Source organism: Lipotes vexillifer, unplaced genomic scaffold, assembly GCF_000442215.2.
Source record: "Lipotes vexillifer unplaced genomic scaffold, Lipotes_vexillifer_v1.1 scaffold422, whole genome shotgun sequence".
In the NCBI taxonomy this organism is placed as follows: Eukaryota; Metazoa; Chordata; class Mammalia; order Artiodactyla; family Lipotidae; genus Lipotes; species Lipotes vexillifer.
The window spans coordinates 1672424-1685672 of NW_006779087.1; the positions used below are offsets into that span (position 1 = coordinate 1672424).

At 35.6% G+C, this 13249-nt stretch overlaps 1 protein-coding gene across 6 annotated transcripts in view; it reads left to right on the forward strand.

Annotated features, from left to right (window-relative positions):
• Positions 1 to 13249, forward strand: part of LARP4 (La ribonucleoprotein 4) — a 62532-nt gene that overhangs the window by 22336 nt on the left and 26947 nt on the right. For all 6 annotated transcript variants that reach the window (XM_007452295.1, XM_007452294.1, XM_007452296.1 and 3 more), the window contains 4 exons: positions 2151 to 2287; positions 3768 to 3871; positions 4971 to 5081; positions 5859 to 5912. In XM_007452295.1, the coding sequence (XP_007452357.1) occupies positions 2151 to 2287; positions 3768 to 3871; positions 4971 to 5081; positions 5859 to 5912 (406 nt within the window). The remainder of the gene's footprint in view (positions 1 to 2150; positions 2288 to 3767; positions 3872 to 4970; positions 5082 to 5858; positions 5913 to 13249) is intronic.

A 13249-nucleotide genomic window follows, 5' to 3' on the forward strand; every position in this document is an offset into this window, starting at 1 on the left:
CCCTGTACAGTCAAAATCTGGCAAATGTCTTGTCAGGGAGACCTGTCTTAGGTTTGATGCAAGGTTCCTTCTTCTACTGGGACTTCCACAAGACCACAAGGATTTTACTCTGCTTTTTCAGCCTTCCATCTTTCAGGGTCCCAGCCTTCCATCTTCCTCCTTAGAACTCAGTAAATGTCATATGGAGGAAAATCAGCTGTGTATTGGGGGCTCCTTTAGTTTCCAATTCATAATACCAGTCTTCTGCAACTGCCTAAAATAAAGCTCTACTAATTTCTTTCTGGTCCAGGATCTGCAGGTATCCTTGGAAAAGAAAGATTATCTTTCTGGAATTTCATTTTGTCCTTGTAGCTTCTACAGTTTTTATCCCCCAAAACATGATTTTTTTGTAATCTATCCAAGTTTTTTTAGTTATTGCAGCATGAGCTCTGGCTTATCATGATCTATCACATCCTACTCAGAACTACGATACAGTTCAAACCAGCCGGGCAATTGCCATTTGTAAAATTGCCACTAAGACATATTAGGTATTAGTCATGAACATAATAGGTATTAGTCATAATCCTCGGTGTTGTATATCTATTAATTTGACTTACTTCTGACAAGGTAGTTTCTTTAATGGTGTGTCATACTGTTTTATAAGGAGAGACTGGCTGAAAGTCTGAGTTGATTTAGGCTGCAGCCTTTTAGTTGTACAATATGATGTTTACAGTTGTCTTATTTTCAAGTTCTTAAAGAATATCTGGTTTATTAGTATGTTCCTTTTTTTAATAAATAAATTTATTATTTTATTTTTGGGTCTTCATTGCTGTGCGCAGTCTTTCTCTAGTTGCGGCGAGCGGAGGCTACTCTTCGTTGCAGTGCGCAGGCTTCTCATTGCGGTGGCTTCTCTTGTTGAGGAGCACAGGCTCTAGGCACCAAGGCTTCAGTAGTTGTGGCACGCAGACTCAGTAGTTGTGGTTTGTGGGCTCCAGAGTGCAGGCTCAGTAGTTGTGGCACACGGGCTTAGTTGCTCTGCGGCATGTGGGGTCTTCCTGGATCAGGTCTCGAACCGCGATCCCTGCATTGGCAGGTGGATTCTTAACCACTGCGCCACCAGGGAAGCCCTGTTTTTCTTTTATGCTGAAGAGAATTTAACTGTTACTGGTATCCTCTCTATTCTTTTTTCCCCCAAGACAAATAGCCACCACTTGTTGACAATTGTAACCTTAAAAAAGTAATTACTACTCTATTTTAGTATAATTGAATGTAAAGGCCTTGACCCTACTCTTTGCCAAGTACTAAGGCTTTGTCATTTTGAATGACAAAGATCCTTTGTGGAACCTGTATTCTGACTGGGGGAGACAAAACAATAAACATAATAAGCAGCTTAGAAGTGTGTTAGGTGATAAGTGCTATGGAAAAAAGTAGAGCAGAGTAAGCAAGGGAAGAGGGGAATCAGGAGTACTTGGGTGGTTTCAGAATAGGGTGGTCACTGAGAAGGTGGCTTTTAAGCAAAGATTTCTAGCTATTTATAACCAGACTGCTTCAAAGGTTTGATGTAAATAACAAGACATGAATTTGATTCTCCTTCAGTTTGTTGAACAAGATTTTATGTGTAAGATAGAGCATTTGTATCTTCTTTTTTAAAAAATGTATCTTAGTCTTTTGTCTTAATTTAAAATGTTTTATATTTATTATTTTAACTTTATAATTTAAATTTAAATAAAAAGTCAAACATACCTATTAAAAAATGTAAACATTAAGCAACTGAAAATCCTCCATGATCCAACTCATGGTTTACATTACAATTTTCTCCATATGCATATTCTAACATCAGTGATAAGGTATTTATAAGATGGAACAAAACTGTATGTAATATTTTGTAATATACTTTAATATTAAGCCTCTTTCCACATCAATATAATTTCATAAATTCCTTGTTCAAAACTGTTGGGCCCAATGTATTTGGGGATTCAGAAACTTTCCAGAAGTTGTTAGAATGTATCTGTTGTATATTACGTATTTTCATAGTTCACTGTGTTATTTCTGATAGCATAATTTTGTTTTCCTAGGTGTAGTGACAAAAGTGAATAAGGCATCTCTTTTCTTTAGGTGCTTTTTAAGACTTGTTTGTTTTATAGGACTATTGCTTCTCTTATTCCTTTCAGAGAAAATTTGTCAAAGGATCTTTACCTGATATCTCAAATGGACAGTGATCAGTTCATCCCAATTTGGACAGTTGCCAACATGGAAGAAATAAAAAAGCTGACCACAGACCCTGACCTAATTCTTGAAGTGTTGAGATGTATGTAAATCGTACCTTTTAGCTTACTATTAAAATCAAAGATTAAATATTCTTTTGACTTCTGATCATGCAGGAAATTGTTTTTAACTCCATAGTTTTTGCTATTCTGTGCTAATAATTTATCTATTTTTAGTGACTGGTACATATATAGCTTGTATATCAGTTCTGTACCTTGGTTGTTCATCTTGATACCCATTTACTCAAGTATAAGCAATTAAACCTCTGTTTTCTGGGCTATTAGAAAGCTATATGTGTCATTATCACACCCTGTAAAGCAATCTGTTTCAAACTTTTGAACAAAAGTAATAGGTAAACTTTATATCACAACCCAATACACACACACACTACATACACACAACTGAAATGTTAATAGTAAATTAATACTAAATGCTTGAAATGAGTTCATTTCTTTTATTATAAAATTGTTTTCACAACCTATTAAAAGAGTTACGACCTGCAGTTTGACAAACACTGCTCCAAAGTTTGGTAAAGAATTTATATTTTAGATTGAGGCTTAAGAATTTTAGTGGTGTTTGTGTCTTATATCAGCATTTCTTGGTAACCTCTCTTATACAGGTTTTGTTAACTGCTTGAGTAAAGGTGGATCTTCACTTTTTTTTTGAAATTTGTTGAAATGTTTGAAAGTTAAATAAAGCAAGTCCAGTAATAGACTTACATGGGAGTAGGGATTTCCATTGTCAGAGGGATAAAAACATTTATGAAATCTCTGATCGGTTTGTACAGATCAAACCAGTTTTGACCAGATCTTAAAATGACCCAGTCTTGTCAACATTTAAAGAATTTGCCAAGAGACAGAATCTCCTACCTCCAAGGGCTGAAACCTAGCACTTATACACAGGCCTTCTTCCTTAACAACTAATTTTATTCTCTCTACTTACCTGCACAGGAAGATGTGACATATTATCCTTTGAAGGGACTAGAAATAAGTTTTGGCTTGTGGTACTACCTTCATTCTATATTAACTCAAAACCAGCATCTGAAAGAAAGATTGTAATCATTTATATATAATTCTTGGTTTTAAGTGTTTCTTAGACTTTAATTTTAAGGAGAATTTTTTCACATATCAAAGCTCATTACATTCCCCAGAGTAGTGTTTGGCTAATGCAGTACATTGATTTTACTTGAAATAAAGAATTTGGTAATTGTATACAGGGAAGTGCCCTATGAGATATAAATATTGTATACTCCTTAAAGGCTTCTTTTCAACTCCAACACTGTGCCATGTCACAAAATAAGTACTCTGAGTATTTGTGCAATGAATAACATTGAACAATGTTCTTTGCATATCAATCTCAAGATATTTTATTGTAACTGTGATCTTTGATTCTACAACTTAATTTCTTTAAGATGTTAGCCTCTGCTAATTTATTCAGTTGGAAATTGAAATAAATAGTTTTTTAATGGAATTATTAATATCACTATTTTTACACTTTTGAATGAAACTTCTTTAAAATTTCAGCTTCTCCCATGGTGCAAGTTGATGAGAAGGGCGAGAAAGTGAGACCAAGTCATAAGCGTTGTATTGTAATTCTTAGAGAGATTCCTGAAACAACACCAGTAGAGGTAAATCATTAGCATTGTTAAAGCTAAATATTCTTAACTGTTTATTTTATTTTATTTTTCAGTAATTTTTAATAGATTTATTTATTTTTGTTTATTTTTTTGGCTGCATTGGGTCTTCATTGCTGCGCGCGGGCTTTCTCTAGTCGTGGCGAGTGGGGGCTACTTTTCGTTGTGGTGCATGTGCTTCTCATTGTGGTGGCTTCTCTTGTCGTGGAGCACAGGCTCTAGGCGTGCAGGCTTCAGCAGTTGTGGCACACGGGCTTAGTTGTTCTGTAGCATGTGGGATCTTCCCGGACCAGGGCTTGAGCCCATGTCCCCTGCATTGGCAGGCAGATTCTTAACCACTGTGACACCAGGGAAGTCCCTCTGAGTTTTTTTGGTTTTTTTTGGTGGTATGCGGGCCTCTCACTGTTGTGGCCTCTCCCGTTGCGGAGCACAGGCTCTGGACGCGCAGGCTCAGCAGCCATGGCTCACGGGCCCAGCCGCTCCGTGGCATGTGGGATCTTCCCAGACTGGGGCACGAACCCGCATCCCCTGCATCGGCAGGCGGACTCTCAACCACTGCGCCACCAGGGAAGCCCCCCTCTGAGTTTTGATAATCATCTTTTTCTAAATCCATATATTTTTTTGAGTTTTAGTTTTTAATTAAATCAGTTATGAAAAACAAGATATCTGTGCACAGTTCATGTCTGTGACTGTTGTAGACAGAGCATTTGGATTAAATGAAAATGCGTAAAAATACTTAGCACCTAGAAAATGTTAATGTAGGACAGTCCCCCCCCCCCACCTTTTTTTTTGGACAGTGACAGGACTGGAAAGATTTTACTCTTAAGCAGAATTTAGCTTGCCACTAGGATTGAAATAATACTTCAGTTTTGCTGATTATAAAATAAGCTTCCATCCCTAAATCATGCACAAAATTTGCACTATAACTATGCATGTTCTTGTTTCAGAGTATAATTCTACTCAACAGAAAAATGGGCAGAAGGCATAAGCAGTTACTAAGTAAAGAAATAGAAAGGACCAAAAGGCATGAAGAGGAAAAAAAATGCCCATTTTTGATATATTTTTAGAGTTAACTGAAGATTTTCTTTTTTAGGAAGTAAAAGCTTTGTTTAAAAATGAAAACTGCCCCAAGGTGATAAGCTGTGAATTTGCACACAATAGCAACTGGTATATCACTTTCCAGTCAGACACAGATGCACAGCAGGTGAGAAGAAAACTTTTCTTCTGATTTGAAGTCCTGGTGATAAAAGCAGTAGTGTATATTTTAATTGAGAAAAATGTGTGCTTACAGTAATGTTTGTAAAGACTTTGGAGAACCTTGTTCACCTTTTTGGTTTTGCTTATTAATTGGTTTCCTTTTTGATGATCTTCTTAAAGCTTTTTTTGTTTCAATTTAAGAACAGTTGGTTTCCTATCAGTAAAGAAATTAACACACAATTTTTAAATTAACATGCGGATCAGAGACCATGTACTCAGTAGTTAGTATTTCTATTACATAGTAGGCCTGTAATATATATAACTTCTGTTCTGATTCTTGGTATTTTGACATAATGATTTTACTCTTAATTGTTATCATGGCCTATTTAAAGATAAGAAAAGTAATATTCCTTTGAAACAAAAATTTATATAATAGCCTTTTAAAACCTCTTACTGATTTTTTTTTTTTAATTCTTCATCTTAGAAGGCCCTCCGAAGCCATTTTAAAATTGATATGTAGTGATATTTTGGTTCTGTTTTGAATTTTGTGAGTGTGTCAGTAGTAATCCATAATAGTTTAATATACAATAAATGTGAACTGTAGCTGAGGTCTTAAATTTTTACTTTTTCATTCCCTGACACCTGCATAATGGGATCACCTTCCGAATTTTTTATTGTTTAGTTTAGATATAGTTGCAATTACCAAAACTCTCTTGATAGAATAATGATGGCTTTAATTAAACGTCTGAATGCTAATGAAAGTTCCTTCCTGCTTTGTTAACAGGCTTTTAAATACTTAAGAGAAGAAGTTAAGACATTTCAGGGCAAGCCAATCATGGTAAGAAACATTTGTTAGTCCATCATGAGACAAGAAGGTTTTTATTGTCTGTCTATTAACAAACAAAGATGAATAACATTTTATAAAACCCATAATGATTTTAAAGAAATTTCTGGCTCATATGAAATGCTATTTCAGGAAATTAGTGATAGAATGTCAAAATACTTTGTAAACAGCAGTTTCTTCTAGAAGTATAACTTCAGACAGCATGAAGTTTAAGTTAGATGCTGATTGACAACATGTAAGATAATCATAGACCTCAATCCTGCTCTTAGGAGCAGGAATAATTTTTTAGTAACAAAAGTGGAAAACATTCTCAGTACTTTCATTTTAATTAGCTGCATCACTGCATTAATACTTAGCCATTTGGGAACCAGGAGATTGTCGTTGATGACACTTGCTCACAGTTTACATCTCTAATCTGTTCTCACATCCCCTGAAATCTGCCTTCAAAACTTCTTTCAATCATTACTACCATTGTTTAGGCTTGAGCAATTGGAATAGCCTTTTAGCTGTTAGGCTTTCAGCTTTCCCCTCCTTACAGTCACATTATTTTAAGTGTGAAAGTAATACCTATATGTGGTAAGAAGGTCAAATGATTTATAGTAAATAAGTTAGTTAAATCTCCCTGTCCCCGATTCCTCCAGTCATTTTCCCTAGATGTGATGAGAGAGAGCAGTTTTTTCTGCACCTATCTAGGAATTTTCTTTCTGTCTTTACGTGAATGGAAATGTATAGTATATACACGCCTATTCTTTTCTCATAATAGATCTTTTCATTCACCATTGTTTCAGGTATACATTTAATATTGTTCCATGATTTAATTATTAAGTTGTTGTTCTATTTACAAATAACTTGTAACATATGCTTTCTTTAAAAGTTTTTTTTATTGTGATAAAATATGCATAAATACAATTTACCATTTTTAAGTGTACAGCTAACCCAGTGGTGTTTAGTACATACACATTGCTGTACAACCATCACCGGTATTTATTTCCAGAACTTTGCAGCATCCCCAGAAACTCTATACCCATGAAACCATAACTTCCCATTCTTCCCAGCTGCTGGTAACTTCCCTTCTAGTCTCTGTCTTTCTGAATTTACCTATTTTAGATACCACATATAAATGGAATCATGCAATATTTGTCCTTTTGTATCTGGCTTATTTCACTTAGCATAATGTTTTCCAGCTTCATCTATGTGGAGCATGTGTCAGAACTTCATTACTTTTTATTGGGTGAATAATATTCCATTGTATGTATATACCATGTTTTGTTTATTCATTATCTATTGAAGGATGCTTGGGTTGCTTCCATCTTTGGATTATTGTGAATAATGCTGAACAACTATCTGAGTCCCTACTTTCAACTCTTTTGGGTATATGCTAAGAATTACTGGGTAATATGATACTTATATGTTTAACATATTGAGGCGTGCATAACTGTTTTCCAAAGCAGTTGTATCCTTTTACATTCCCACCAGCAATGGAGGAGGATTCAAATTTTTCTACATCCTTAACAACACTTGTTATTTTTGCTTTTTGGATAAAGCCCTCATCCTAATGGGTAGAAAGTGGTATCTCATTATGGTTTTGTGCTTCATTTTCCTAGTGACATATGATATCGGGCATCTTTTCATGTGCTTCTTTGCCATTTGTATGTCTTTTTTGGAGAAATGTCTGTTCAAGTCCTTTGACCATTTTTTAAATTGGGATATTTGTTGTTGAGCTGTACCAGATCTTTATATATTCTGGATATTAAACTCTTGTCAGATATATGATCTGCAAATATTTTCTCCCATTTTGTGGGTTATCTTTTTTACTCTCTTGAAGTGTCTTTGAGGCACAAAAGCTTTTAATTTTTATGAAGTCCGATTAATTTTTTTGTTATCTGTGCTTTTGTTGCCATACTTCATAAATTGTTGCCAAATCCAAGATCATGAAATGTTTCCCCTATGTTTTCTTCTAAGGGTTTTATAATATTAGCCTTTCCTTTTAATTGAAATATAGTTGATGTACAATATTATGTTTGTTTCAGGTATACTACATAGTGATTTGACATTTGCATACGTTATGAAATGATCACTGTGTTAAGTCTAGTAACCATCTGTCCCCATGCAAAGTTAATACAATATTATTTAACCATATTCTTTTTAAAAAATATTCATTCATTCATTTGGCTCTTAGTTGGGGCACGCGGGATCTTCATTGTGGCATGCGGACTTTAGTTGCAGCATGCAGGCTTCTTAGTTGCGGCGTGTGGACTCTTAGTTGTGGCACGCGTGCGGGATCTAGTTCCCCGACCAGGGATCAAACCCGGGCCCTCTGCATTGGGAGCGTGGAGTCTTAACCACTGGACCAGCAGGGAACTCCCTGACCATATTCTTTATGCTGTATATTACATCCCCATGGCTTATTTATTATATAACTGGAGGCTTGTACCTCTCTTGTATCTCACCTATTTACCTGCCCCACAACCCTCTCCCCCCCCCACTGTCAACTACCCATATGTTCTCTGTATCTATGAATCTGTTTTTGTTTTATTTTTTAGTTTCCACATACAAGTGAGATCATGTGGTATTTGCTTTTCTCTGTCTTACCTCACTTAGCATAATTACCCTCTAGATCCATCCATGTTGTCGCAAATGGCAAGATTTCTTTTTTTATGGCTAATACTCCACTGTGTATATATATCACATCTTCTTTATCCATTCATCTATTGATGGGGACTTAGGTTGCTTCCATATCTTGGCTGTTGTAAATAATGCTGCAGTGAATATAAGAGTGCATATATCTTTTGGAATTAGTAGTTTTGATTTCCTTGGGTAAATACCCAGAAGTGAAATTGCTGGATCCTATAGGAGTTCCATTTTTAATTTCTTGAGGAAGCTCCATACTGTTTTTCCATAGTGGCTGCACCAATTTACAATCCTACAAGTGCACAAGGGTTCCCTTTTCTCCACATCTTCGCCAACACTTGTTATTTGTTGTCTTTTTGATGGTAGCCATATGACGGTTTTGAGGTGGTATCTCACTGTGGTTTTGATTTCCATTTCTCTGATTATTAGTGATGTGGAGCATCTTTTCTGTCTGTGGCCATCTGTGTGTCTTCTTTGGGGGAATAAAAAGTCTGTATTCCGGTCCTCTGCCCATTTGTATATGGTGTGAGAAAACAGTCCAATTTGATTCTTTTGCATGTAGCTATCCAGTTTTCCCAGCTCTCTTTAAGAGGCTGTCTTTTCCCCATTGTTTATTCTTGCCTCCTTTGCCATAGATTAATAGGCCAAATATGTGTGGATTTATTTCTGGGCTCTCTCTTTGGTTTCATTGATCTGTGTGTCTGTTTTTGAGCTAGCACCATACTATTTGATTATTGAAGCTTTGTAATATAGTCTGAAATCTGGGAGCACAATACCTCCAGCTCTGTTTTTCTTCCTCAAGATTGCTTTGGTATTTGAGGTCTTTTGGTATCCATACAGAGTTTAGAATTACTGTTCTACTTCTGTGAAAAATGCCCTTGATATTTTGATAGAAATTGCTTTGAATCTGTAGATTGCCTTGCTTAGTTTGGTCATTTTAACAATATTTTGACAATATGAGCATGGTGTGCCTTTTCGTCTGTGTCATCTTTGGTTTCTTTCATCAATGCCTTATAGTTTTCAGAGTATAAGTCATTTACCTCTTTGGTTAGATATTTTATTTTTTGATGCAGTTGTAAATGGGATTGTTTTCTTAAAATCTCTTTCTGATAGTTCATTATTAATGTATAGAAGGGCAACAGATTTCTGTGTATTAGTTTTGTATCCTACAACTGTACTGAATTCATTTATTTTAATAGATTTTTGATAGCATCCTTAGGCTTTTCTATATATAGTATCATGTCATTTACAAATAGTGACAGTTTTACTTCTTCCTTTCCAATTTGAATTCCTTTTATTTCTCTTCCTCGTTATTGCTATGGCTAGGACTTCCAGTACTATATTGAATAAAAATGGCGAGAGTGGGCATCCTTGTCATGTTCCTTAACTTACAGGAAATGCTTCAGCTTTTCACCATTGAGTATGATGTTGGCTGTGGGTTTGTCATATATAGCCTTTATTATGTTGAGGTATGTTCCTTCTATACCCACTTATTGGGAGTTTTTATCATAAATGTTAAATGTTTAATTTTCAAAAGCTTTTTCTACATCTGTTGAGATGATCATATGATTTTTATGTTCAGTTTGTTAAAGTGATATATCATATTGATTTATTTGCAGATATTAAACCATCCTTGATCCCTGAGATAAATCTTACTTGATCATGATGTGTGATCTGTTTAATGTATTGTTGAATCCTGTTTGCTAATATTTTGTTGAGGATGTTAGCATCCATGTTCATCAGTGATATTGGCCTGTAGTTTTCTTTTTTTGTGTCTAGTTTTGGTATCTAGGTGATGCTGGCCTCATAGGATAAGCTCAGAAGCATTCCTCCTTCAATTTTTTGGAATAGTTTAAGAAGAATAGGTGTTAATGCATCATTAAATGTTTTGTAGAATTCCCCTGTGTAGCCGTCTGTCTGGTCCTGGGTGGGTGAGATTTTTGCACCCACCCTTTAGGAGCAGATTCTCTGTTTCCTACAATCTTCTCAGTGTCCAGTATGCAAGCTCCACTGATTTTCAAAGCCAGAACTTCTGGGGCCTCATCTCCTTGTTTTAGAACCTTCAGCCTGGGGAGCCTGATGTGGCATTTGGACCCCTTGCTCCTTGGGGGAGGAAATCTACAATTGTAATATTCTTCCTGTTTGTGGGTCACCAACCAGGGGGTTTGGGTCTTGACTATGTCTCATTTCCACCCCTTCTACCCATCTCACGCTTCCTTCTTCATGTCTTTAGTTGTGGAAAATCTTTTCTGCTAGTCTTCAGGTTGTTGTCATAGATACTTGTTCTGTAAGTACTTGTAAATTTGGTGTGTCCATGGGAGGAGCTGAGTTTATTTCTGGGCTCTCTGTTTCCATTTAATTGGTCTGTATGTCTGTCTTTATGCCAGTACCACACTATTTCAATTACTGTAGCTTTGTAGTAAGATTTGAAAATGAGAAGTATGAGCTGTTCAGTTTTACTGTTCTTTTTTAATACTGTTGAGGGTATTCAGGACCACTTGAAATTTCATATGAATTTTAGGTTGGAGTTTTCTGTTTCTCCAAGCAAATGCCGTTGGGACTTTGATAGTACACTGAGTCTGTATATCATTTGAATATTATTGTCATCTTAACAATATTGAGTCCTCCAATCCATGAACATGGATTTCATTCTATTTATTTAGGTTTTTCATTTCTTTCAGTAATTTGTTGTAGTTTTCATTGTATAGGTGATGTATTCCTAAGTATTTTGCTCTTTTTGATACTGTTGTCAGTGGAATTTTCTTAATTTCCTTTTCAGATTGTTCGTTCCTAGTGTATAGAAATACAACCATTTTGAGTGTTGATTTTATATCCTGCATCTTTGCTGTACTAGTTGATTAAATCTAACTTTTTTGGGTGGTGGGGGTGGGAGTCTGATTCTTTAAGAATTTTCTACATGTAAGATCATGTCATTTACAAACAGATCATTTTACTTCTCCTTTCTAGTTTGGATGTCTTTTATTACTTTTTCTTGCCTAATTGCTCTGGCTAGAACTCCCAATACTATGTTGAGCGAAATGGCAAAAGTGGGCATCCTTGTCTTGTTCTTGATCTTAGGGGAAAAACCATCAGTCTTTTACCACTGAGTGTGATATCAACTATGTCCTTTTCACATATGGCCTTTGTCATGTTGATGAAGTTCCCTTCCCTTCCCAGTTTGAGTATTCTTACCTTGAAAGTGTGGAATTCTTTGAAATGCTTTTTCTGTATCAATTGAGATGATCATGTGTTTTTCCTTTGTTCTGTTAATGTGCCACATTACATTGATTTTCTTATGTTGAACCACCCCACCTCCCATCCTCCCTCCCCACCCTCCCACTCCCATTTCTGGAATAAATCCCACTTGGTCAAGATGTATATACTCTTTTAACTCCTGACAAGTTGAATTTGCTGGTATTTTTTTGTGGATTTTAAAAATCTATATTCATAAGGGATATTGGCCTGTAGGTTTTCCCCCCCCTTGTAGTGTCTTTGTCTGTTTTATCAGAGTAATACTGGCCTCATAGAATGAGTTAGGAAGTGTTTCTTCTTCAATTTTTTTGGAAGAGTTTGAGAAGGATTGGTGTTAATTGAGAAGGATTGGTGAAATTTTTCTTTTCTTTTTCATTATGGTTTATTACAGGATATTGAATATAGTTCCCTGTGCTGTACAATAGAATCTTGTTGTCTATCCATTCTGTATATAATAGTTTCCATCTGCTAGTTCCAAACTCCCAATCCAACCCTCCCTCACCCCTCCTCCCCCTTGGCAACCACAAGTCTGCTCTCTACATATATGAGTCTGTTTCTGTTTCATAGATAAGTTCATTTGTGTCGTATTTTAGATTCCACATATAAGTGATATCATACGCTATTTGTCTTTCTCTTTCTGACTGATTTCACTTAGTGTGATAATCTCTAGGTCCATCCATGTAGCTGCAGATGGTATTATTTCATTCTTTCTTTATGGCTGAGTAATGTTCTGTGTGTGTATCTCATATCTTCTTTATCCATTCATCTGTCAATGGGCATTTAGGTTGTTTCCATGTCTTGGCTGTTGTAAATAGTGCTGTTATGAACATAGGGGTGCATGTATCTTTTCAGATTATAGTTTTGTCTGGATATATGTCCAGGAGTGGGATTGCTGGATCATATGGCGTCTTTGAAATTTTAAAATCACTGATTCAACCTCCTTCTTAAAGGTTTATTCAAATTTCCACCTTCTCGGGTCAGTTTTTATAGTTTGTGTGTTTCTAGGAATCTGTCCGTTTCGTCTAGGTTATCCACATGTTGATCTGCCTCTGTTTACACTGTTCTCTTGTATTCTTTTTATTTCTGTAAAATCAGTATTTGGGTCTGATTTTAGTTTTCATTTCTGATTTAGGAATTGGAATCTTTTACCTTTCTTAGTCAATCTAGCTAAAGGTTTGTTCATTTTCTTGATCTTTTCAAAGAACCGGCGTTCAGTTTCATTGATTTTTCTGTCATTTTTCTGTTCTTTTTATCTCCATTCTAATCTTTATTATTTCCTCCTGCTATCTTTGGTTTTAGTTTGCTTCTTTCTAGTTTTTAGGTGGTAGCTTAGGTTATTGCTTTGAGATCATTCTTTTTTAACATAGGTGCTTATAGCTATGAGTTTCCCTCTTTGCACTGTTTTTATAACATCCAGTAAGTTCCTTTTTATTGGGGTATAGTTGTTT